General features: G+C 42.6%; 1 protein-coding gene across 1 annotated transcript; it reads left to right on the top strand.

Annotated features, from left to right (window-relative positions):
- The first annotated feature begins 564 nt into the window (after positions 1 to 564).
- Positions 565 to 26368, top strand: LOC135570768 (uncharacterized). Its single transcript, XM_065016737.1, has 19 exons — positions 565 to 639; positions 16671 to 16795; positions 17417 to 17560; positions 17867 to 17965; positions 18073 to 18234; positions 18374 to 18473; positions 18648 to 18868; positions 19454 to 19610; positions 19787 to 20010; positions 20310 to 20424; positions 20728 to 20850; positions 20945 to 21148; positions 21359 to 21528; positions 21613 to 21710; positions 21858 to 21988; positions 22298 to 22487; positions 25855 to 25996; positions 26075 to 26171; positions 26251 to 26368. The coding sequence occupies exons 2-19, from the start codon at positions 16742 to 16744 to the stop codon at positions 26322 to 26324; spliced, it is 2505 nt and encodes an 834-aa protein (XP_064872809.1). The 5' UTR covers positions 565 to 639; positions 16671 to 16741; the 3' UTR covers positions 26325 to 26368.

Below are 26368 nucleotides of genomic sequence, written 5' to 3'. Positions count from 1 at the left end.
CGAGCGGTGAGGGCGGAGCACCCTTCTAAAATTGAACAGTAGCCTAACACTACACAGCTGATTCAGATGAACAAAGCTGGATGATTATTTGAATCAGCTTTGTAGTGCTAGGGGAAGAAAAAGAAAATGTGCAGCCCTTTGGGGTTCAGGTGACTGAGTGTGGGAAGCCTTTGTCATAGGCATACCCCTGGGCTGCACACTTTGGGTCAAATATCAGGTTCTGTAGCTGTGTATTTTATCAGAACAAATCTGTTCTACAATGATTATTTTCTTTAGCTCAGGGTAAGTAGTAGCAGGCCTAGGAGAGTCTTATGCGATGCAAACATTTGAGTTGTGTTCTTCCTCCTTTTAATCAATCATAATAATTTGTCAAATGCCTTACAGGTTGTTTTGCCTATTGATGGCAGCTGTGGGCATACAGGCACAACAGACACCTTCTATAAGTATGCACTTTGCAAATTTAAGCACTAAGCGTTAGACAATATATATATATATATATATATATATATATATATATATATATATATTTTTTAATTGAACTAACCTTTCCTATTCCAGATGACCTCAATGCTGAATGCCTTGGTAACGTTATTCGTTTGAGTGTCGCTCCTCTTTTTGAAGAGGTTGATGCTGTCTTCAGTGAGTTTGCCTCTTTTATGATTCTCTTTCTCTCCTTTCATAATTCATGAGAGAGTAATAGGATACGGCGCGTGTCAAATTTGATTGATTGCTGACCTTATGACCTGATGACCTGTACAGAATATGTGCCCCCGCCCCGCCCCCCCTGTTCGTGTGGTCATGTGTTAGAGGGTGTTTGAACTTTTGGGGCCCATGCCCCCCCTCCACCTCCCAGTTTTATCTCCCTTATGGTTGTTATCTATGAAGCAGGAATGTCTGGGGCTATAGATAGCGCTGGGGCCTCAGCATTATAAATGTCCAGAACAAGCCATTTTTTAAGACCTGAATATTAAGCATCTAAAAATATGTCTACAAGGGGAATTCTCGGAGTGCTCTGTAGCTCATGTCACGAACCCAACGCCAAAAGCTTGGAGGATATTTTGTAGGCTCCCGAATGTTTTAACGGATTTCTGTGTACAAGCGAGGGCCATATTTCGTACATATTCAACCCGGAGGAATCTACGGTTAAGATATTCACAGACAGCGTGTCCCAACCCTTTTATCGTGCAGAACCCGAGCCTTTTTCTCTAGCGCTAAGGATGCGAGAATGGCTTAAAATAAGGCTAGCTTTGTGTCAAATGGAACGTGCCCTGAGTGCTTCAAGGCTGCCAGGATATGCATTGGAAGAACAAGTCTGTGGACGTCAGGACCTAATGGCCCTGAGAGTCACATCCATGGGTTATACCCGGACTCCAGAGTGACAATTTTAGCATGTGAACAATTTGACAGGTCAAATGCTACGAAACGGTCAGTCCATATGTATCCTCCAAAGCATGCAAGGATGTAAATTTTTTCAAATAATGTTCAGTTTTAAATGGCGCGATTACCACATTTTCCGAACCCTGATGAATAAGCTGGACAGTCTTTTCGAAAATCGTGAACAATTACGACGATGGCCTAGGTTATCGTTGAGACATAAACTGAACAACATATGTTATCGTTGAGACATACACCGGAAGAACAACAAGTTCGAAGGAGGATCTTTCCCTGGCAGGAAAGTGGACAGAGCTTCGACGGAGCGCGGAAAAGACTTTGTGATGGGGAATTGGAAACGGATAATGTTCAGGGCTAACAGGACCCCATATATCTGTAAGAAATAGTTAAAATAAATGTTGAATTATAACGTGTGTTAAAATGTAGGTGTTAATTTTGAAAATGTATACCCCCATTTAACTAAGGGGTAGCGCTCTTTTCTCTCAAGCTAGGGTCTGGCGCAGACAACTGTAAGATCTGAAAAAAACATGTCTTATTTTATAGTCTATTCCTACATTGGGTATGTTATGAACATTCGTTTTATTAAAGTTTGTAATAATGTACAAAGACCTGCATCCAAGTTTTTTTTTTTTTTTACATAAAACACGTGTGCTGCATGTTTAAATATTATTCAAATGGGTTACTTAATTCAAACATGTCTTAAAGGTTGTACGAAATATTTTGGAATTCAATAAAAGGAATGTTTAAAAACGGTATCTCACCCTTTAACTATGGGAAAAACCTATTTAACAACGTCTTCCAACTCTGTCACGAAGTAAAATAGAATCCGAGTGTTTGTGTGTGTGTGTGGGGGAGGGGTCTTGAGGCGGAGCAACAGGCGTGTGTGTGTGTGTGTGTGTGTGTGAAAATCCTAAAGTTGGGGGGTCCCAGAACTCTTATCTGTAGAGAACCGTTTGAAACCAAGGTGTGCACTATCATGCATAAGGCATGTCGAGATATCAGCCGAACAGCGGGGGTTAAACATAAACGGCCCCACACACCCCGTTTGCAGACAGAATGTTACGACATCCCCTCCTGTTGTTGGCGTGTAGCATACATCTCTCAAACTCATTCGAACTTTTAGATAGTTAGGGACAGAACTATTTTTTAACGTTGTCAGCATTGCTTTAGCGCAAACATAAAGGCCCGAATATTGAGCTGCACGGACAGATTAAAATAATAATAATAATATTCGGAATAAGGGAATCTCGCATAATGGATATTTCTGGAGGTGAGTAAATGAAAAAAACATATTTTAAGATTTGTTTGAATATTATTGGAATATTAAACCCTAGTTATTTGGGTATTTCAGGCCAAAAGCCCAATATAAAAAAAAAAAAAAAAAAGTGTAGATATAGCGTATAACTGTTAACATTGTCTAATGGAATCTAGGATACATTTACGCAGCTTTTACGCGATTTACCTGATCTGGAACATGATGGGGGTTCGCAGGAGCAAAAGTCTGGCAGACAATCACCAACGGCCTTTTTCGTTGTAAGTCCTTATAATTAAACACATACCCAAGAAATATTTATATATAAACATTTTAAAAATAGGTTGTACTATTTTTAAAAACTATTTTATGTATTTACAGCCGACATACAGCCCTTTATGATAAAGGATGCGTTATGGCCAGCTGACACGCAGGACTTTGATGCAATTCTACCGTTTACTGTGGCCCAAACACCTGCTCAGAATCAAGCCCACCCGAAAACTACTGTTGGGCCTGGAACTTGCTGCTTCACGAGCCGGCGCTCCAGGGACAAGGTATGGGACCATTATACAGTTTTGTTATTAGTTATCAGCCTTTTTATTAGTTATAGATCTGTTGATAGCCTATGTTAAAACAAGGACAAATAATGTTTTTCAGACTGCCCGGAGACAGACCCAGCAGAATCTGGAACGCTAGAGGGAAAAAGTCACACACCCCACGATTCGTCACAACAAGCGCCAAAAAAGCCGAGGTATTTTAACTATGTACTGTTAATATATATTATTATAACGGAAAGGTATTTGACATTTGTATGTAGCTAACATATATATTTTTATATCTAATAACGTAATTATGTATGTATTATTTTCATTCAGACTCCGCACCGCGAAAAACGGCACAGACGACCACATAAATCTAGAGCTGGGGGATTCCGGCGCCCGAGCATTCCGAATGAAACACCCAAGAGACCTGTTTTTAATGACATGTCAGATGTTGATGACCAGCTATTCTGTGATGCGGCCAACCTTATAGACCCAGTCAATTCTACGGCCTCAATACCTGCAGACGAACAAGAAAGGTTTTTCACATTATTTTCCAGGGCTTTGAAATCGAGGAATGTTTTGCTATACAAACGACTGGGGGATTTAATTGAGAGACAGTACAGAGACGATATGTTATTCTGGCATAGAACAATTCCACGCATGTTAAACAGCAACCCCATTAAAAACGCAAATACAGACGCTAAAATCATACATGTAACACCAACCATTACAGAAAGAAAAAAACGAACACTCTTAATTATCCAAAAATGGCAGAACTAACGCAACACGGGGAGACAGTTGAAAGCCTCTTATCCCAGATTCCAGACGAACTCCTAGAAGTTATAAGACGTATGAACGATTCAGGAACGTTAGATGAAAGCATATTAACACAGATTCCAGCCGAACTCTTAGAAATGATTACTCGTATGAACCAGTCAGGGGGTTGAGGAAAACATGTTATCCCAGATTCCCAAGCCCTCATAACCTTAATTAATCGTATGAACGCGAGTCAGACAATTTCGGCCCGACAAACCCGACAACGATAGCACAACCCGTAACGCCTAGGTCCGTAGAGTCTGAAACGCCACAAGATGTTTTTGGGGAATTGGACAATTATCTAATAAATCTGGCTGCAGATGTTCAGGATAGACGTGTCAGGGTTGTTTACAGGAATAAATTCAACAATACAGAGATTCGACAGTTTTTCAATTTCCTATGTGTGAATCAGAATCTTGACTATGCTGTATTTTACATGATGATAATGGACACTCTGAATGACCTGTTAGAAACAGCAAGAGATTATGGCGAACCTCGTGATGTCTTACAGTTGGAAATATGTGGAGATAGCCTGCATAATTCAGTATCTCTTATTTTACCCAATGGCGAAGCAGATCTTGAACAATTTACAGCGCTGGTAGAACGCCTTGTTCAGTCAAATTTAGCCATCATAGCCGATCGAACCCTAGAGCTTGTAGTGCAAATAATACGTCAACCACAGGGGGCGGTGGGCAGAGAAGGAAGCTTGATAGCCTAATGCAGTCAGAAATCATAAGCAATAAAAGGGCCTACCTCATAAACGTTCACAATCCCGATAATAAGCTATGTTTTGCAATAGGCCTAGCGCATTTACTTAACCCCGGATGTACTGATCTGACGGCATTGCAAAAGGCTAGAGAGATCCAAACGGCGGTGGGTCTCGGGATCCATGAAGGCGTGGCATTCTCAGACATTGTCAAATTTGAAAACCTTCTGAATATCAAGATTGTGGTTTTGTACCACAGTAGAGCTAATGCAGCTCTCTTGAAGTTCCAAAACACCCCCAACCGCACCCCCAGATTCTGTACTTTTATGTGCAAAACGAACATTACTATGCCGTTACAAACGTCACGGCGTTCCTAGGGCAGCCTATGTGTGTAGATCCTGCCATACCGGCTACAGCCGAAAGGGGGGACACTCGTGCCGTTATAACTGTTCGGTATGTCAGGATGCCGGGTGCCCTATGCAGACCCTAAACTTGACACCATGTGAGGATTGCCATCGCACATGTCGTTCGACCTACTGTTACGATAAACACAAAATTGAAACATGGCACCCTAAGGCCGGTAAATCTGTAAGCATTTGTGCCATTAACAAGAAATGCCCAAAATGTCATTGCAATTACAGCCTTAAAATAGATAGCCCTAAACCACATGTTTGTGGAATCCTACTGTGTCCAATCTGTAAAGGGGATCTGAAAAGCAGAAATGCTGAAGTGGTTCAAGAAGTGACACACGAGTGTTATATTCAGCCCTTGGCTGAAGATGAACCTTCAGAGAAATATGTGTTCTATGATTTTGAGACAAATCAACAATCGGGGGATCATTTGCCTATTTTTGTATCTACCATGACATTCACGGGGGAAAAGTGGTCTGCAGAAGGATCCAATTGTGCACTACACTTTCTAAAACATTTTAGAAAACCACAGTACCGAAACTTTACGTTCATAGCGCACAATGCTAGAGCCTACGACTCGTACCTTCTTCTGAACCCCTTGATAAAGCAAGGCATAGCGCCGAGGGTCCTAGCGCAAGGGAGTAAAATCCTGTGTTTTGTTGATCCCGCCTTCAACCAGAGATACATTGACAGTTTAAGCTTCTTACCCATGAGATTGGCTCAAATGCCAGAGGCCTTGGGTTTTGAAAACTCTGTGAAAGGCTGGTTCCCCCACTTCTTCACATCTGAGGAGAATCTACACTATATAGGATCATATCCCAGCCCAGAAATGTATGGGTGTGATCAAATGTCTCCCAAAGAGCGAGAGAGATTCATGACTTGGTATGAGACAGTAAGACATGGCACCTTTGATTTCCATAAAGAGATGGAATCATACTGTGACAATGATGTGGTTATACTTCGTGAAGGATGCCTCAGATTCAGAGAAGAGGTAATCAAAGATGCAGGTATTGACCCTTGGAGTTGTACAACGATTGCATCGGCATGCATGAAAACATACCGTACACACTATATGCCGACATCCTCTATAGCGATCCCCCGCCTGACAACTACCGACGCCAGTTCAAGGCCTACTCTAGTGGGTCCATTCAATGGCTAGAGTATATGGCCCAGGATAAAGACATTTTTATTCAACATGCTTTGAATTGAGGGGAGAAGGCGTTTGGCTCTTACCATGTAGATGGCTACACCAAGATTGACGGGGTTGAGAGCGTGTATGAGTACAACGGTTGTTTCTTCCATGGTTGCAAATCTTGCTTTGTGCCCCAGAACATATGTGTCCTAACCCAAAAGACTTTTGGGGAAATGTACGAAGAGTTTCAAGACAAAGTTGATTCGTTACAGGCTACTTACAGTCTAAAAGTGGTTGTTTTGTGGGAGCATGAATGGACAGCCCTCAAAAAGTCTGATCCTCATGTTCAAGCATTCCTTTCCAGCTTTGACATCCCAGAACCTCTGGAGCCAAGACAGGCCTTGTATGGCGGCCGTACCAATGCTTTGACATTGAGGTATGTAGCGCAACCCGACGAGACAATAGGCTATGTGGATTTTACATCCCTTTATCCGCATGTAATGAGTTCCTCATGCTATCCTATAGGTCATCCTGAAATTATTCATCGTGATTTTGACTTACCTCAAAACTATTTTGGTCTGATCAAAGCAACAGTCTACCCTCCAAGGGGTTTGTTTATACCTGTGTTGTCTTACAGGGGCCCTCAAGGAAAACTTTTCTTTCCCCTTTGTCGCACCTGCAGTGAAAACATACAACAAAACCCATGTGATCACACAGATCAAGAAAGAGCACTGACAGGTGTATGGGTCACAGCTGAATTCTCTAAGGCTTTAGAGATGGGGTATCGTGTGGCCAAAATCTTTGAAGTATGAACTTTCCAAAGAAATCAGACACTCTTTTTAAAGAGTACATCAAGACCTTCTTGAGATGTAAGCAAATGGCTTCAGGCTATCCTGCATCGGTCACAGATCAAGAAAGTAAAGACAGGTACATTCAAGACTATCATGACAGAGAAGGCATCCTTCTTGACCCTGACAGAATAGAGGTCAACAAAACCAAACGAAATGTGTCGAAATTGTACCTAAATTCGCTTTGGGGCAAATTAGCGCAGAGGTGTAATATGTTGACAACGTCGATTATTAAAGATCCTGAAGAATTTTGGAATTCATTTTTCGGACCAATACGAAATTTCACATTTTTCATTCTTGAGTCAAGACATTGCCTTGGTGCAATGGCGACGTAACAAGAAGTGGGTTCTACCCCGGGTAATGTAAATGTGTTTCTTGCAGCATTTACCACGGCCTATGGCCGACTTGAACTGTACAAGCTCATGGAGCAGCTTCAGAGGCGGGTACTTTACCACGACACAGACTCTGTGGTCTATGTAAGCAAACCAGGGGATTGGAGCCCCCACTCAGCAACTATCTGGGTGGCTTAACGAGCGAACTCGCAGAGGGTGACCATATCACAGAATGGTCATCCTGTGGGCCCAAAAGCTATGCTTTTAGAACGCTAAAGAATCACGTGGTATTGAAAGCCAAAGGAGTGACTCAAAACTATGAAAATGCCCAGCGTGTAAACTTGGAATCAATCACACGCTTGGTCGAGGGGTTCCTAAATGACAGGAATAGTGACTTGGAGATTTTGAGCTCCTACAAAAAGATTGTTAGGGATAAAAAGGGCTTCCATCTGAGGAATGCCCCACTCATTAAAAGATTCAGGGTTGTCTATGACAAGAGAGTGCTTTTGCCTGACGGGACTACATTGCCCTATGGCTACTGACTTATGCTACAGGCCGCAGTGTGTCAGGCGTGACTCAAAAACTATGAAAAAAAATACACCTCGTGTAAAAACTAGGAATCAATCACACGTTTGTTTGAGGGGTGGTTCCTAAATGACAGGAATAGTGACTTTGAGATTTAGGAGCTCCTACAAAAAGATTGTTGTGTATAATAAAGGGCTTCCATCTGAGGAAGGCCCCACTTACTAAAAGATTCAGGGTTGTCTATGACAAGAGACTGCTTTTTGCCTGACTGGACCACATTACCCCCTTTGGGTGTTGACTTATGCTACAAGCTACAGGGATCTTAAAGCTTAAGATATAATGACTGCTGTAGAAGGTTTTGACCCCCGGTTGCAACTACCATTTTCGGCCTTAATCGCAGGGCCTTCGAATAGTGGTAAAACTTGTTTTGTAAAAAGTATTTTAGAGAATTCTGAACATGTGTTATCTCAAAAGCCTGATAATGTTGTGTGGTGTTATTCATGTTATCAACCTCTGTATGATGAATTGTTGAAGACAATAAAAATCAAGTTTGTTGAAGGAATACCTGATACCCTGTCTGATGATGAACTTTTACCTCCTCATAAAAACAATCTGTTGGTTTTGGACGATATGCTATTTGCAGGTAGCGAACATCCCGAAATTGCCCGAGCGTTTACCCAATATACGCATCATAGAAACCTGTCCGTGCTTTACTTGGTGCAGAATGTGTTTCACCAAGGTAAAAATAGCCGCACCATCAGTTTGAACGCCAATTACATGGTTTTGTTCAAAAATCCTAGAGACAAACTACAAATTAACACTCTAGCTCAGCAGATGTACCCGGAAGGAAATCCTACTTTATGGAGAGCTACGAGGACGCAACCCAAGCGCCATTTTCTTATTTAATCATGGATTTAAAAGCAAATACTCCAGAACACCTGAGGCTACGAACCGGTCTGTTCCCGTGGGAGTGGCCGGCTGTGTACATTCCTAAAAAAAAGTAGCCGCTATGTCTCTGCGTTTAAAAAGAAACTTGCCCCTCTTGAGAAGCCTAGTTGGGGCTACATCTAATGAACGGAAGGCCATCTTGGGTCACTGTTCTTCAGATCTCATATTATCCCTATGTGAGATTGCTTTGAATCTTCTCAAAGGACGCATTCCACTCACCCTGACACAATTGAAAAAATTAAAGAGACAAAAGACCTCGATCAAGCTCTTTGCCAATAAAAGGGTCAGTCTTCAAAAGAAACGACATAGCATACAACAGTCTGGCGGTATTATTCTACCTTTACTAAGTATAGCCGTGCCCTTCATCACCAGCCTTATTGCAGCCCGACGTGGTGGTTGAACACATAGGGTGATGGCCAATAAAATGTATCTGGTGCCACAACAAGAGTTGGATAGACTTAAAAAAACAAATGCAGGGGCCCCCGAAAATATCAGACAAACAGCGGAAAATGATTTGGATACGGCCATGAAGGATATTTTGAATCAAAAAGGATTGAACCCCTATGATAAGGTCCAAAAATACACAAACCTCTTGCAAAGGTATTTGTCCTTGGTGAAACAAGGGGAGAGAGAGACAGGCCATTTAACTATTTCCCTACAGGACCCTTTAAAAGATGACGAGCCTTGCGAGAGCCACGCCCCTGTAAGGCCGGTACCTGCGAGCTTACCATCTGAAGATCAAATGCCTGTTGAAGATAAAGTTATGCATGACTTGTTAACCCATGTTCCGGCACGTAACAGGAAAAATGTTAGCTACATTATGAACAAGCTAAAAGACTCAAATGGGGCAGCTACTTGGAATGACAAAGGAGAGTTTATCCTTCAGGGGCTGTTGTCAAGGGTTCACATATACTTGACTTGCTTAAAAGTACCACATCTGCCCACAAGGTGGCTGATGACCGAAGACCTCCAGGGTGGCTTCAGTTTCTTAAGGCCCTGGCCATCCTCAACATACCCCTCTCGGGTGTACCCAACTATAAGATTCGGCAACAGATTCACTCTTTAAAACACAAACCGTCACCGAGATACAGCACCCCTAAAGATGCCCCAAAACCCTCGCATCCTTATGAAATGAATGACGATAACCCATTTACCCCCTGAACGCCTCTGGACCTTTCCCTAATCCCGATCTCTCTGGGTGGTTAGCCTTTTGAATGACTTTTGAATGACTATGATTAAATTCAATAAATTTTATTTGAAAAATAAGCAATTTAACATTTGTGGCATTCTTGAAACATTTGGCGTGAGCATAGCTTGATTATACGTTCTTAGAGGATACACATTTGAACACTTTTGATATTTTCTAACAAAACAAGCTACAACTTTATCATTACTTCTTAAATCATCCTTATAAAGAGACATAACATCTTCAAAAGAAACTCCCGGGCTCTTTGGCATAGGTAGAATACACAGTGTTGACCGCATGTCGTTGAAAGGGTATCTTGCACCTGTTTGATATTGTAGTATATCTTTGAGCCATTTTTGGTCAGAAATTCTTTAATAGATTTGGGGAAATGTGAAAAACCGGGTGGGAAACCATAGGAATCAAAAAAAGTTGAGATTTTTCTTCCTCCTTCCTCTTCTAAGGTCACAGCTAGCCAATGTTCACCCGGCATGTTTTTAGGATGGGTATTGACAATAAACATTGCAGGCCGCACCTTCCATTTCTCCATAGGTAATTCATCACAAGCCAACACTCCGCAAAATTGTTTTCCAATCAGTCGGCTCATCAGCCCTTCCAACTCTTGGGTATTCATGTCTTTTGCTCAACGATCCTTAATAATAATCTACTAAAACCTGTCTTCGGCTATTCACCTCCAAGATTGAATCAGAGCAGGCATAAACAATCATGCTAACCGTACAGGCTAAAGGTGTACGGAAATGCATTTCCAGCCTGAGGTTACCTTGGGACATCACAGAAAGATTTCCTGAGGTGTCATCATCTGGGGATAAATTGAAAGCATACATTGTGTAACCCTCGGCAAAATCATTTCTGTCAATAGGTAAAGAGAGATCTTTTAGATGCCTCCCGGTAGCCAGGAATAGATTGTAAAATTCTCGCACAGATATGTTGTTATTAAATTGCGGTTGGAAAGCTTTAGCAGGGACCTGACGTCCGTCCTGACACAGAGCGACATACTCTGCATTGAAGTGTTGAAAATTAAAGTTTTTTTATTTAAGCTGCCCGTATTGGAGGCGTGATCAACCAAACCTATAACTACGTATCGCGGTAAAGGGCCTAGAAATAGGTTTTCTTGACTGCAGATTCTGCTGCCCACAGGTATGCTAAAGGTTTTCATGGTAATTCTTTGGAGAGGGTAAAGGGCATTTCCTTTCAGCAAAGCCTGTGAGTGACCCAGACGAACTGCCGGAGATACCGATACTTTTTTAATAAAAAGCGTGGCCCCCAACACTTTTAAGCTAAAGTCCCCATCCGTTGCAGACATTAGGCAAAACTCATCCTTGGCCCTGGTTAATTTTAGTCTTAAATCAACCGCATTTAAGAGTAAACGTTCTTGAAAGAAAATGTCAGAGTGTATAGGGCCTAGCAGATGAAACTCTCGAGATTCTGCACAGTAGCGAGCCCGGGCGGCCAGGCCTTTATTTGCACCTGTGGATGGGTCTGTCGATTCCATAGAGCCTCCTGCAGTATCCTTGCTAAAAAGCCCTGCGCTGAATTGGGTCTTGAGAGTGTCTTCAGAGTAGTTGAGTAAGCATTCCATGATGGCACGGTAGGGGTATGTGGCACTGCTTTGACTGATTAGCCGTTCCCCCAAAGTCACATCCACTTGGGAGAAGATGGTGGCCACTGGGTAATTAATGAGACTCACTTTGGCATCGTTTGCAATATCAGTACCATCTCTTTTGGTTACTTTTAGACGCAAATGCACCAAGGTGTTGTTGAGGTCCAGATAGTTGTCACCGTTGCCTGGTATGAAAAACTCTATGGGGCCGTTGTCTGTAATGGCAGAGAGTGGGGCTATCTCCACATAACTGGACCTCTCTACTGAATGTTGGGTTAAGGGGGCCGTGAAAAGATCGAGCTCTGTTTTTATAGCTTCAGAGGACATGCGGTGTAAAAGAGCCATGGTGCTTGTTCTTTTAGAAAATACTTCCGAGTATTCTTTTTACCGTTTTTGGTCCAGACCTCCTCACTTTACCCCGTCTTTGACTAACTGAGTTTCTTTTAACCGTTAACCGCCGTTTTTTAGGCTCAAGTCTTCGCCTTATACCTGGCGGTCTCTTTTTCGGTCTTCGAGACAACATCATCAACCCCGAGCCTTCTTGACTCTCGACATCTGGTGACGCCCTTCTGTTTATCGCATTGGCGACAACCTCACTTACTATATTTTTTTGCTGCTGATTTTAAATGCGGTTTGGCTATGCTGAAGCCTCTCTTCATAAACGGTAAAACCATCCTAAAGAGATTACGAAATATCCCTCCGATCCCGAACCATACATGGTGGGCGATCCATAATATCCTGGTAACCCATTACCCACTTGATCCACATAGTATGTGACATACCGGTTAGGGTCGAGATGTCGGTGTTCCATAATTTTAATTTAGTATATATATAAAATATATAATACTAATATTATATATGTAGAGAGGTTTTGGTGGGTCTAAAGTGGAGTTTTACAATCGTTTTACCATAAGTAAATTCAATGTTTTCGTTCTGATCCGTTTTAAGCTCAACAAGAATGTTTTCAATATATTTCTTGCTTACAGGTACGTAGTGTGGCTTGTCGTAGGTGACAGTGACGATGTCCCCATCCTTTCCATCTATATGAACCGTTCTCAGGAGTGGCACACAGCTGTCTCCGACCCTTTGATAGGATATGATGTCGGTATACACAAATATGTTGTAAAATCCTGCATGTATATCCGCGGGAATGGGAATAATTTATCTCTCACATACGTCCATGTATTGGGCCCCATCCCTAACATGTAGGCTAAATTACCACTGGTCTTTATCCCCCTGAAGCATCTCCTGAGATTTGTACCCTTTTATTTATAGGGTTGTACATCAGGAATATTTCCATACTGTTCTGCGATAGCCGTTCATTCAACTCGGAGACGAGCCTTTCGACGGTTCTATAGAACCCTTTTTTAACCTTAATAAATTTAGCAGGTTCCGTTAACTTTTGAAATAAAATTCCCGGTCCTTATCTTTGATATTATACCAGCTATGGGGGTATGTAATCTCGCTGAGCCCTACTTCCCAGACCTCTGATAACTCTATAGGCTTTGGAAAATTGGTTGTATAATTAGAACTCTGATTATTACGATATATGTGTGCTGACGCATTACTGGGGAGAATCAGGTAGAAGCCGTTGTGTTCCATTATGCCCTCCGTTGTACACCCGAATGAGGATGTATTTTATCATGCATGGGGGTTTAAATTAACCCCTGATGCCTCCACTACATCCTTCTCTAATACCCAGCTGTTGAATTTTAGCGGCCAGTTTTTCCAGCGGACCAGCACCCATTTTTGACCTTTCTCTCTCTTTTGATCTAGAATCTCCTCTACGTGAAACACCTTGTCTTTACCAACCGTTACCTTCTGTAATTCCTGCTCATAAAAAGATCCCGTTATAAGTTCCCCGTCATAATCTTTTAATATGTAGACCGGGGTATGCGCGGCAGACATTCTGTAACCGTGAAAAGCTCATCACTGTATCCTTGCACGTATTTTTTATCGAAAACACCCCTCAACTTGGATATACGAACCAAGTCCCCCACAATAAATTTAAAATGTATTTTTTTCTTACGGCGAAGAGGAGCAAACCATACAGATTTTTAAAGACTTGAAAAGAGTTTTCCGAAGAGACTTCGGAGGGTTTCATCCTTATACTTTTATGATAACTATTGTTATACGCAATTACTAAATCTTGAACTATATCGATATATCTATGCGTGTTGTGCGCTGTAAAATAGCGCCACATCCTCTCCTTCAGAGTCCTGTTAAAGCGTTCAACCACAGAAGCTTTCAAATCCGATCCTGTAGCAAAATGTACTATATTGTGCTTTTTCATTAGTTTCTGAAAGGTCTTATTAAAAAATTATTTTCCGCCATCGGTCTGCACTTTCTTGGGGGCGCCTCCTTCCTTCAAGATAGAGGCAAATGCCCTGGTCACCTCAGCGCCGCTCTTATTCTTTAAGACCCGGACAAAAGCTATTTTAGAGAAAATATCTATGACCGTTAGCATGTAGCGGTTTCCTTCATTTTTATCTGCAAGGGCCTGCATGTCACATAGATCCGCCTGAAATTGGGACAATGGGTGTGTAGAAAAAACTCTATTTCTAGGAAAATGTTTTCTCACGGGTTTATGTAGAGTGTGCGCATCTTGTTCGGATAGCCACTCAGTGACTTTAGCATCGCTTAACCTGTGACCTGTTTCTTCGGCTAAAGCGCTGTAAACGCTCCTTACCACCATAAGACCCCGGGTTAGAGGGATTATAATAAATGTTTTTCAAAATCTGCTCTGCCATCCTTCTTGCCTCTCTGAGGTACAATAATGTTAATGAGCCACTTTCAAATAACAACAACATTTCATTTTCATTTTTGGGATTTTTATTTTCATGAAAACATTAGGTATTACGTATACAGACAATCCCTAATTCGTTGCAGGATACATGCCCCCCCTTTCTCTATGATCGAATCATGTAAAACCTTGTATATTTGGGTTAGATTAACAGGTTTGTTTCGCTGAATTTTTACAACAGACACATCCGCTATAAATGTATATAAACAACAAATATGATACATGGTACAATTAAAGGGTGTTTCAAACAAATAAAGTAAAATCTTAGACAAGGTTGTTTCTAGTTCTTCAGAATCACAACCAAGCCGGGTTACCATTTGTGTCCATTGTAGAACCTCGCCAGCATGGCGTACATGAGTCATGATTTGGTCCATTTTCAAAACACGCTCTACATTAGCCCCGGAATTGGGGTTTTGTAGAACGAGACATTGTTCACTTTATTTTCAATAATTTGATGCATAACACTTGTAAGTTCTCTCAAAAGAAAAAATGTATTTATTCTATCTAACATCGTATACATATAGTTACCCATTGCTCTACATCTAAATAACAAAAATGTCACTCGGGCTCTTGGGGTTTATTGAGCCAGAAAGCCAACACATCCGACACCACAGCCTCCCTGTATTTGTTATCCTCCACCAGGGTGTGTCGGATTTCTTTGAGTTTCTGGTGTATGTGAATTGCCTCCTTTAGCTCGTGTAGGAATGCTTCGGTTACCCCGTAAACTCTGGGGATAGACGGCACAAGGCCCATAGCCTCCAGGGCTCTGACCAGCGATGGTATAAACCGGCGGGACCAAAGTCTTTTCACCAGCGCCTCAAAATTGTTGAAGAAGTAGTATCTTGGGGGATCGTATAGGCAGGGGTGCCTTCGCTGGCTGGGGTGATTAATCTCACAACCGATGCATTTTTCTCGTATATATTCTCCAATCACCACGTCTAAAAGCGCGGCTACTGAGGCCTTGATTGTGTCAACAAAATAGTACTGACCACCCCATCAAACACGTCCTCAGGTTGTGTACAGGTAGGGGGTGTCGAGGGTCTTGCCAGGGGGGAGTAGAATGGAGGGCTGCGAGGCATACAATCCTTAGTGTCGGGAGCCCAGGCTGTTTCGGAGTTCGGGTATGTGTTAGGAATATCCATGGTCAATGCGTAGGTTAAGAACTGTAGGTTTTAAGAACCAGCCTTTTTATTCTTGAACCAACCCTCGGGGTATCTGGGCGGGGTTAACAACACAGCTTACCTCGCTTTCTTTGGGGCTGCCTCTCCTGACGTTGTATCTTCTTGGGGTTGCTTTGAGTCGTAATCCTCAGGATTCGTATATATTATGCACTTCTTTATCCGTGCAATGCTCTGGCGCTTTTGGCTCTGTACAAACAGAGCGTCCAACAGCTCCAACATTTGCAATTCCATTAAAGGCCAGCTTTTAAGGGGTATAAGCATTCGAAGCCGGAAATCCCCGTCCGAACCGCCAGCCCTGATGTTTTGGTTTCGGATTTCGAGGTGCTGACGTAAAATTCCACGCACCCGCAAGGCCGTCCATTTATACGTTGTAATTTAACTCTGTGAAATACTCTTCCTGAGGTGTCCGGGGTACCTTCCCAACGGGTCTCGTAGCCTGTGAACAAGCTGTAACCCTTGGTGATACGGCTCAGTTCGGGACACAAAACCTGTCGAAAAACCGTCCAGTCTTCAACATCATAAGTCACGCCTAATTTCTGGTCGGTATATTCTTCTCCTTCGGCTAACGTATAGAGTTTCACGCTACAGGCCAAGTAATCAAACAGATGCCCCCAATGCTGTCCATTAGACATCAACATTTCATCTTTCAGCGCCGTTGCGGGCGGTATCTGGGTTCTATACACGTTTAGAAACCGCTTTTTTGGTGCATCGTATATTGCGGCTGTATACTTTGCCCTTTCTCGATGTTTCAGACGCGGTCCTGCCTCCGAGGCTACAGTCATCACAGCTTTGCCACTGATCGCAAAATCCATGTTTAAAAAATAGGGTTTACGGTTCTGGGTTTGAAAGCCTTGTTCTGGACATTTATAATGCTGAGGCCCCAGCGCTATCTATAGCCCCAGACATTCCTGCTTCATAGATAACAACCATTGATATTGCTTGTCAACTATTGTGTTCACACCATCTCCATCCCTTCCAGATGACACACAAATCATAAACCTGACGCCTGGCCTTGCTACTCAGTGTGGATTCAGCTTTAAATTTGACCCCATGGGGAATGCCATGTTTTTTGCTTCTCTTCAAAACTGCTTTTCCCAAAACATGGTAACCCTAAGAACTGTAGTGTTTGCTTGTACTTCAAATGGACAGTTTTTCTTTCAGTGTCACTGCATTTGCAACTCATACTGTAGCAGTGTCATTTTATTTACCTTTGACATGGAGTCATGCTGAGACCAGGCTCTTTTACAGATGAGCCCTGTATACACAAAGATACAAGTCAATATTTGCATCACTAGATGGAAAAATAAAATAATTGGAAACCCATTTTTCAGTAAAAAGGTCCTCAATAAGCCTGAGGTGCTAATACATACAATTGAGCGCATGGAGGTTATTAGAAGTCCGGTTCCAGTTTTACTTAACTCTGTGGATATCAAAAGGATCTCCATTGTTAGCCACCCCTGGGTCTGGTATCTCTTACCTCTAAGTTAACGATGACGTAAGGTACAGCAGATGTTTATGGAGGGCTTTCAGAGGGCCAGCCAACTTTCTGATACAGACTGCAGTGATGTGAACTATTGAGCTCTACTCCTGTAGTGTGGCTTCAATACAGTGGCAGCTGCATTCATATAGCCAATTTTGCCACAGTCTATAACTTGCATGAATGTCACCTGCATTTTGTTTATTGCTATATAATGAAGGCTTTTTTCCCTTCCCCCTTCATTTTAGGATGATAAGATGTTCAGCTTGGTCATGCAGTTCAGGCTGCCAGGAAACCACATGACTGAAGACCCTGTGTATAGAGTGGGCAAAACCTGTAGCTATACCCCCTGGACCTCCCGAGAGATTCTGTGCGACCGCAACTACATGGAGGCAAGTGAGCAGAGCATGCCCCAATGGACATGTTTACAGTCGCGCTTGTCGTACTGCCTGTATAATTGATCTGTCTAGAGCTACAACTGTCCAGTGTTTCATTTCTTCTGCGACACAACGTAGAGGTCTTGACTATCAATTCCACTCGCCTCTTCAAAATGCACATAGGAGAACTTTAGAGGTGAGGAATTTTGGCCTATTCTCAATGCATTTAAGGAGGTGAGTGGACAGATTGAGAACTGGCCCTTGATTTCCTATTGTATGGGAGGGAGAAATGCATAGGGAATAATGGCCTTTCTTCTCTAGGTGTCTGTCAGAAGGACTCTTCCAGACATCCAAACCATCCCCGAACAGCCCACTGGGGGCCCGAAAGCAAGGAGCGGCAACTTCCGGAGAGGAGCTGAGGTAGCCATGTTTCAGTTTCTGTAATTTCACTACAAAATGACAGGATGGCGCTAAACAATGTGCGTTTGACAATTTTGTTTAATTCATGTTTCCATTTCCTGAGACAGGCTGTTGCTTCAGGATACAAAATGACAGCAGTCGTCTTTAGTCCTAGCAAGAATGTCATGAATGTGGATGAGGTCCAAAGAAAGGGCTATGCAATAGCCAACACTCCCACACGGCTGGTGTTAAGAAGCCCTCATAATGCAGAGGAGACATACCTCCAGAATGTAAGCTGACCTCCATGAACTGGGTCATGTTCAGTAGAGCAAGCATTTGGAAACGGTGGCCCTACCTGAACTCGGCAACATATTGTTAATACGTTGTGCCCTACTGAACACGGCCCTGGTGTGGTTGCCCCCTGAACAGGTAGCTGGGGTTCCGATGCGGGTGCTCTCAACCTCAACCTTCTTTGAGCAGAAGTGGCTGGTTACTCGAGTAGATGCCACGGCTGTTTGTCCAACACCAGGTTGAGTGTGAAATAATTTAAGATCCTATAAGCCCAGTTCTTAATTGGCTCCAGACAAGACTTTCATGTTGGGAAAATGTTTTGGGGGTGAACTTTTTCCAAATAATGGCACAGTTGTTTTCAGTTGCAAAATGTTCTGTTTTGATGTGCACTTGGCTTCTTGTTTCACTGCAGGGGCAGTTGCCTTTACTCCAGAAGTGATCACCTGGTACATGCCCAAGCACATAGACCCACTTTTCTCCTCTGATGCCTTCACCATGTTGGAGGTGTACATGGGAATTGACGCGAAGAGGCTGAACACTGAGGAAATGGCTGCCAGAAACTACTCGGTTTTAGTCACAGAGGCTCATATTATTGTTGCAATTCCGGTGGGGGCGGTTGGCGGCTATTTCAAGGTCAGCATTGGATGAGTAAAATGATCCTGTTTCATTTCTAAATCTAATTTGTAGAGCCCTTTTTACTACAGCAGTTGTCAGTGCTTTGCAGTAGCCCTTTGCTATCTCTCATGGGTAAACTCCTAGAAATGTTGTCTTGTGTAAAATGTTTCTTATTGAGCAATTGTCTGCTTAATCAGGTTAATATACAAAATTGTGTGAATTTTGCATAAAATTACATTTAAACATACTCTACCGCTTGTCTTTGCAGTTTGTCCTTTAGCCGCATGAAATTTGAGACCAAATATCCACACTAAAGGATTGTTTACCTGACTTTTTAGGTAGCCGGTAGCTTTGCCACTGTCAACTGAATGCTGCTGTTTACATATTGCGCTAGTGTTTACTTTGCTTGTCAGTTGCTTTGAAAATGCACACTGCCGGAAATGCAAGTTGGTAACCAATACTTTCCTTTGGATATTTTGTCTTAAATTACGAGTGGCAAAAAGACAAGCGGTAGAATAATTGTATTTAACATTCTGGCTTATAAGGAACATTTATCTGTTTTTGCACTCCAATTGTGTATTACATCACTCGTCTCCCTTACAGAGCCACATTCAGGATGACCAGTACTTTGTCACTTACACCATTGAGCCCATGCTTGAGTTGCTGTGGATTGAGGAGATCGCACACGAGGACACCAGCTATAAAGTCCTCTTCCCTATCACAACACCTCCGATGGCCAGGCCTCCACAAGTTCGCAACTGTGAGTCTGGTTTAGTTAAATAGTGCCTAGGGTAATTTGGGATGCCTGGGTTGTTCATTAGGCACAAAACAGAAGAAAATGTACTGAAACGGGGAGGCAATACCTGGACTTACCCAATAACAAATGTCAATTTTCAACTTCCATTCAAATGTTTTCCTTTGTTTGCCAATGAACAGACACGCCCTTAGACACAGTTCCTGAGCAGGCAGTGTTTGTGCTTGAGTTGGGGACCTTCAACCTTGATGTGGAGCTGCTGAACATCACCTTTCCCACCATGGTGCTAACTGTTGCAGAGTGCAACGCCAGGGGCTTCAATGTTCAGGAGCAGAGATCCCCGGACAACACCTTGAAGACCTTCAGGATGGAGGTGCCCTTCTCAGACCCGGTGGTCTTTAAGGAGGTGTGTTTCTGTTAAATCCATGCCCTAACAAAATATAAATAATGGCACAAAGTACTTTGTATCCCTCATTTTCATTTGATTTCAAGCTCAATAATGGAACAAAATATAAATAATGGCACAAATGTACTTTGTATCCCTCATTTAGTCAAGTGTTTCATTTGATTTAGGGGAACATTACTTTAAGTATATAGTTTGTTTTAATAGTCCCCATATGTACTTAGTTGTTACTTGATGTTGAATAGAGTTCTGTTACAACAATAATGCTGACCAATTGACCAATGCTTTTAACTTCACTACAGAGAAGGGTGGAACAAGGTGTCACAACCTTCACTCTTCAGCTGTGCCTGGTCATCTTTCCAGAGTACGCTCCTTTCTCTCACTCTGCCGTTGTGGACGCTGTACTGCTGGACATTGGTATGTCTCTGGACTACGCCAAACTACTGTTGAATGGTTTCTCTCGTTAATGATTGCCCTGAAAGGAAATTGGCAGTGAAAGCCCAGATAGCCATTCTGTAGGGTTTTCCTATGCGGTCTCTCTACAAAGAAAATGTTAAGCTTTAGAGTATTTGGACCCAGTTGTCCTGTTCATGTTTATTCAGTCCCACCGTAGCAAAACATTTTGCAATCTAAACAAGGGTTTCTTCTTAAAGTTCACTCCACCTTGAAGTTTTTGTGACAATTTGAACTTACATCCCTGTTTTTTTTTTGTCCTTGTAGTGCCACCCTCAGTCACTGGCAACTGTGATCAGGAGAACTTCCACATCACTGTGGACTACAGGAACCAAGAGCCCTTTTTGTGGTCTTTTTGCCGAGACTGCTTAACCATGAGTTTGCTCAACAGTATTTAACAGAGGGCGACACAGACTTCACCATCACGTTGCCCTTCTCTTCGCCGGACGCAGTGTTTGAACTTGACGCTCTCCCAAAACATGTTAACCTAAATTGCTGCAGCTAGCCTCGCTTTCCTTACCCTGTATACATGCATACAATATTGGACTAATGAACTCTCCCATTGGTTCCCAGTCGGTTCACTCGTCCTCTGTCAGGAGCAGACTGGATGTGGCTCTGTTGAATCCTTACAACAACATGACCATCAAATACTTTTCCCTGGCTTGCAGCTTCCTCAAAACGCTGACTGGTTGGTTCTCAAACAATTACTTCCGATAAATAGTCATTTAACATGGTTACCAAACCTGGGTTCCTTGCAAATACTGTGAGTCATATAGTAGTGCCAGATGTGCATGGTTTGCACTTTTGGTGATATTCCATTGGTTCACGCTCAATAAGTGGAACAAATACAGAACCCAGGTCTGATGACTACCTGTCTTTTGCTCCCCCCACCTCCAAGAGTGTTTCTCTAACGGAACGATGACTGCGCTGGCGGTGAAGGTGGATTCTGTTCCCGGTCTGAACCCCGGTCAGCTGACCCTGAGCGACCCCGCCTGTGGTCCCACCTACAGTGACGATCGCTTTGCCTACTTCCACTTCACTGTGAACTCCTGTGGCACCATCAGGAAGGTAAAATGACTATTACCCCGAGGTGATGGGTACTGTGTGTTTGCTTCTGCAGGTTGTAATAAGCAATTCCCCTCTACTACATAGTTTATCAACAATGTCATGCTGTATGAGAACGAAATCTCCTTGCCAGATGAACTTGAGGTGAAGCTGAATGCCACAACGTCTTCAGAGGAGGAATATCAGTAAGTGCATTACGCATCCATCACAATTGTAGCTATTAGCTTTCATGCTCAATACTTTGTATAGAGGGAAAATGTGCCTCTACTACCAGTGTCCACTCCACTGCTTGAAGTTTCCCCTATTGAAGTTGCTTACATCCCTCTTTTTAGGTTAAAGGTTTCCTGCTACTATGTGGCCAACATCACTCGCACATTGGCCTTCCTGACCAGGCCGCGTGACAACGAGCCTTTTGCCGAGACTGGGACGGGTCGACTAATGGTCAGAATGAGACTCGCTCAGGGTAAGCGTGCACAAATTCAGAACTTTAACTTGACCCCTAGCCTCTAAAAGTATCTTGGAAGGTCTCCTTTACAAAACCATTCCCAAGAATCTAAGCCTTATGATATATTACTCTTGCTTTCTGAGATCTACAGGTGTGACTATGGAGTAACGGTGAGGAGCTGATTTGGGAATTTGTCAGAAGCCTCTGGTGGGGGGTGGGTGGTGTTCATTGGGGCACAATAGGATATGATAAACGAGCATTTCTTAATGGACAAGTTCAGATGGTGCCCACTGAACACGACCCCGGTTGTCTTGTTCTGTGTTCCAGACGCCTCGTATAACACGTTCCACCAGGAGGCGGACTATCCAGTGGTGAGGTACCTGAGACAGCCTCTGCACTTTGAGGTGGAGCTGACCACGTTCTCTGATCCCAAGGTAGCGCTGGTGCTTGACCACTGCTGGGCCACCCTCAACGAGGACCGTGACTCCCGACCCCGGTGGAATCTCATCATTAATGGGTAACATGTTGTTTTTGGGCCTAAACAAGTGTTATTCCACAGGTGTGGTTCCTGAGTAATTAGCAACCTATCATGCTTGGCAGGCCATTTACTTTGGCTACCGTGGCTATGCCCCCATCCATAGGTCTCGAGTGGTCAAAACGCTTAAAAACGATGTGAGCCATGTGGGGTCTGTCACCAGATCTCCACCCAATTTAACACTTATGTATGATCACTGAGTGGTCCCTGCGGAACGTATGCTGCATCAAACGACTCTACACCGCGTTGTCTGAAAAGCATCTAAACAATGTTTTGTACTGATGAGAAATAAAGGTCTTCACAACTTTATTCCAGCTTTGCTTGTAAAATATATAAATGTTAACGGTATCATCTAGTCTAAATAACAGGTTGACTTGTCCACAGTTATTTGTAAGGAAGGCAATACATGTGCAAGGACTGTATACTTGATCTGGGGAAGTGCTTGGGCTTTCTTTTGAAGGAAAGTTTGTCCGGCGCATTAAATTCTCAAATAGAAATGGTCTGCAACAGTGAAATGGGCTACTTTTGTGAATGAATGAGGCAAAATTAGCAGGTAGTGTCCCTTGGTCTGAGGTCAGCGCGGGTTAAATGTCCACATGTTGGAACGGTGAGTGCATTCTGACATCACGCGCATAAAATCAACTCCCACTGGGGCGACTGTTGAAGATATTTGGAACTCGCATGTGGAAAGGTTAATGTTGGCGTTAACAAACCCTTTTTTACTCAATGTTATCCTTTTGGTTGGCTAGAGTTCAGTGTTGTGCCAAACTGATGGTCAGTCAAATGGAAATCAAGAGCGGCTGGCAAGCTTGGCTTGCCTTTCCGATTGGTTTCAAACTGCTCTTAACACTGACTGAATAGTTGTTGAATTCAGGCACACTAAACCTAAAGGATGGTTCAGATGCCTGTGCAGCATGGATGTTTGAAATTGAATAGGATCAGTTGACAGGATACCCAGAAGTTGATGCTGCTTTCAATGGAATTTCCTGTCCTAGAGGAATGCGCTAATTGGGAGTTGCTAAACATGAACAAATACCACGGTCAAGTGTAGCAGCATCTTGCTAATGTTCATATTTGAAAAAATGTTACGACATTTTTGATTTGGGTGAGCACTTTGCCACAGATGGACACGCTGGCCTAATTTTTATCTCAAGAATTTAAATTGGTTAACTATTGGAAGATGACTTATTTATCCTACATTGTAATGGGCCACAATGATTATGCACGCTGCAAATGACACTTTATTTTGCGGGTGCCTTTTCAGTATCTGGATGCATGTTACACCAAGCAGTGTAGTGAAGCAACTTTATTGGTCAAAACCATTCATTTGGGGGATCATCGGGTTTGCAAAAGCAATTTTATGGTATCAAAAACCTAAATTTGGCCATGTGGACACGGAGTAACTTTGCAGCTGTTTATTAAATCAGCAATGTCATAGCAGTTTAAAAAAAACAGGCTGAAATGTTTTGTATATCATAGGAAAAGACACAACATTCACATGGCTGTGCACGAAATGGGCAGTTCAGATTTGTCACTTCAGCTGCAACTATATCGTTGTGCAAAATCCTGACCATCGTCTGTCAGCTCAAGTGGATTTGTACTGGTGTGGGCGTTTGTCTCTTCATGTAACGTCTTCAGATTTCACAAATTCCTTTTTGCTAATATCTGGCAGTTAAACAGTGAAGGATAAACCTCCCAAAGATGCAAATAAAATAAAAAAGTAGACCTAAACTGTCAATGCGTAGGTTACTTATAGTAGAGCTGCGCCCTTCACAGAAGTCCTCCACATGTGAATCCGATGCCGTGGGTGTAGAATTTATTTTGCGTGAGCAATTTTTCCAACAGCGGAAGAATTTCTCTGGCGCATTGCATGAAATTCTTGTTTAAAATGAAGGTCTTATTTTGAAAAATATGATTGCCTTGTTGATGATACTTTGGTTAAACCACGGTCAATTGATCAATATTCAGGTCGCCTGTAGTCTGACCATTCTGGATCATTTAGAATTTTAAGAACCATTTAGAGGGACATCTCACCTCATGTCAATGGCATTGAATATACATGTTTGACAGCCGTCATTTAACAAGCCATTGCAGTAGACCAAAATAGATCTTGTTGCCGGAAAGCCCAATTTCTGTTCTTTAAAATAAAAACGTACTTAATCAGATGCATCCAGGTCTGATGGGCCAAAATATCAGAAATTAAAACCAACAAACCACTTTCGTGACCTTGAATTATCTGAGGACTGTTTAATTGTTAGCTGACTCTAAATGAATCATGTTAGGATTTGGGGTGCCGAGGAAGTGGTTTTAAAGAGTTACCATCTCTAGACGGTAGAGATCTATTAAATTGATAGTCAACTTATTAACATTACATCGTATCCTCCTTGCAGCTGCAAAAACCCCAGCCTTATGATTCAGTACTATACAAGTTGGTTTAACTAAATAACAACACACAATATGACTGCTTGTTACAAGGTTTCCCCCCCATTCCGTAAGGGACACTTATCATTGATACATTTATTTAAAACACGAACCGGCACCAGCTTGGAGTAAAAGCATGAATGTATTTATGTGGGATGCCGCCGTGGCAAGGTAGGTGGTGTCTTCTCGCTGATTTGCTACATGAGATCACAATGTCGTTGGTTGTCCGTGGCTCCAATGACTAGTCTTGAACAGAACTACAGGATGGGTTTTCCTTTCACTCGTTCTGGAAGATGGGCTAATCAACCCTGTCGCTGATTCCTCAGTGGGTGATGAGTAGGATGGTTTGGATATAGTAGCAGAATGATCCCACTTAAGTTCATTTTTCTAGGTACTTGTGAGTTTAGGAAAGTTCCAAACGTGTAGCTTGCGCCTCACGGTTTTCTGGTCTAATGTTAATTTCTGTTACCATTCCTTTTATGCACTCTGGCCGCCGGGGATGGTTCTGTCAGTCTGACCCGCTCTCTGATGTCCCTCGTGGCATGGCTACTTACTATGCACATTTTCTAGGGGAGTTTCTCTAACACGTTCAAAGTGAATACTGGAACAATATTTCTAACATAAGACTGGTCAGAGATTAGCTATAGAAAATGAATGTCATATTTTTACTAGAAACGTCCTCACTCTACAGGTAGGAAGTCTCGAGCCTTTACATTGTATATGAAATGTTTTTTCATAAATAAAAAAGCCTGTTAGCAAAAACATTCCTTTAGTTCATACTGGAGGGGGAAAAGATCCCACTTCTGCTGTAAATTGATCTGATCCTCACAGGACAGTCATGACACCACCACAAGACTTTGTACACAAGGCGGTTGGGGTTTGCAGCGTTTTCTTGTTCCTAACTTAGTCCCTCTCTCTACACTGGCAGCTGTGAGAACCCCGAGGATCCATACAGTGTGGTCTTCCACCCGGTAGTAGCTGATGCCAGGGTCCACTTCCCCCCTCACGTCAAACGCTTTGAGGTCTATATGTTTTCCTTCGCCGAGGATGCGGTTGAGCCGAGTGGCCAGGTAACAAAGTTCACCCAACAATCTTTATTGGTTAATTTAAAAATAATAATCTGACGGCATCAAATCTTTGATTCCTAGGTCTTTGTCCATTGTGATGTGGTCATCTGTGATGCCAGTAGTCCCTCTGGCGGCCCCTGTAGTGGACAATGTGTGAATCAGGACAACCCGAAAAGAGGTAGGTCTTGTTTTATGCTTTTCAGACCCTGGCAGACCATAACTGAACTAATAGTTTCTCTCTCTATCTCTCTCAACAGGTCAACGACATGTCAAAGACCTCTCTGAGGAGCGTCATTTCTATGTTTCTTCTGGATACATTCTTTGGGTGTAATGTCTTGTTCTAACATGTCAAATAAAGTGTTCTATATAAAACAA

Source organism: Oncorhynchus nerka, unplaced genomic scaffold (assembly GCF_034236695.1).
Source record: "Oncorhynchus nerka isolate Pitt River unplaced genomic scaffold, Oner_Uvic_2.0 unplaced_scaffold_894, whole genome shotgun sequence".
In the NCBI taxonomy this organism is placed as follows: Eukaryota; Metazoa; Chordata; class Actinopteri; order Salmoniformes; family Salmonidae; genus Oncorhynchus; species Oncorhynchus nerka.
The sequence above is the reverse complement of the archived record's forward strand: the minus strand, read 5'-3'. Positions and strand labels throughout refer to the sequence as shown.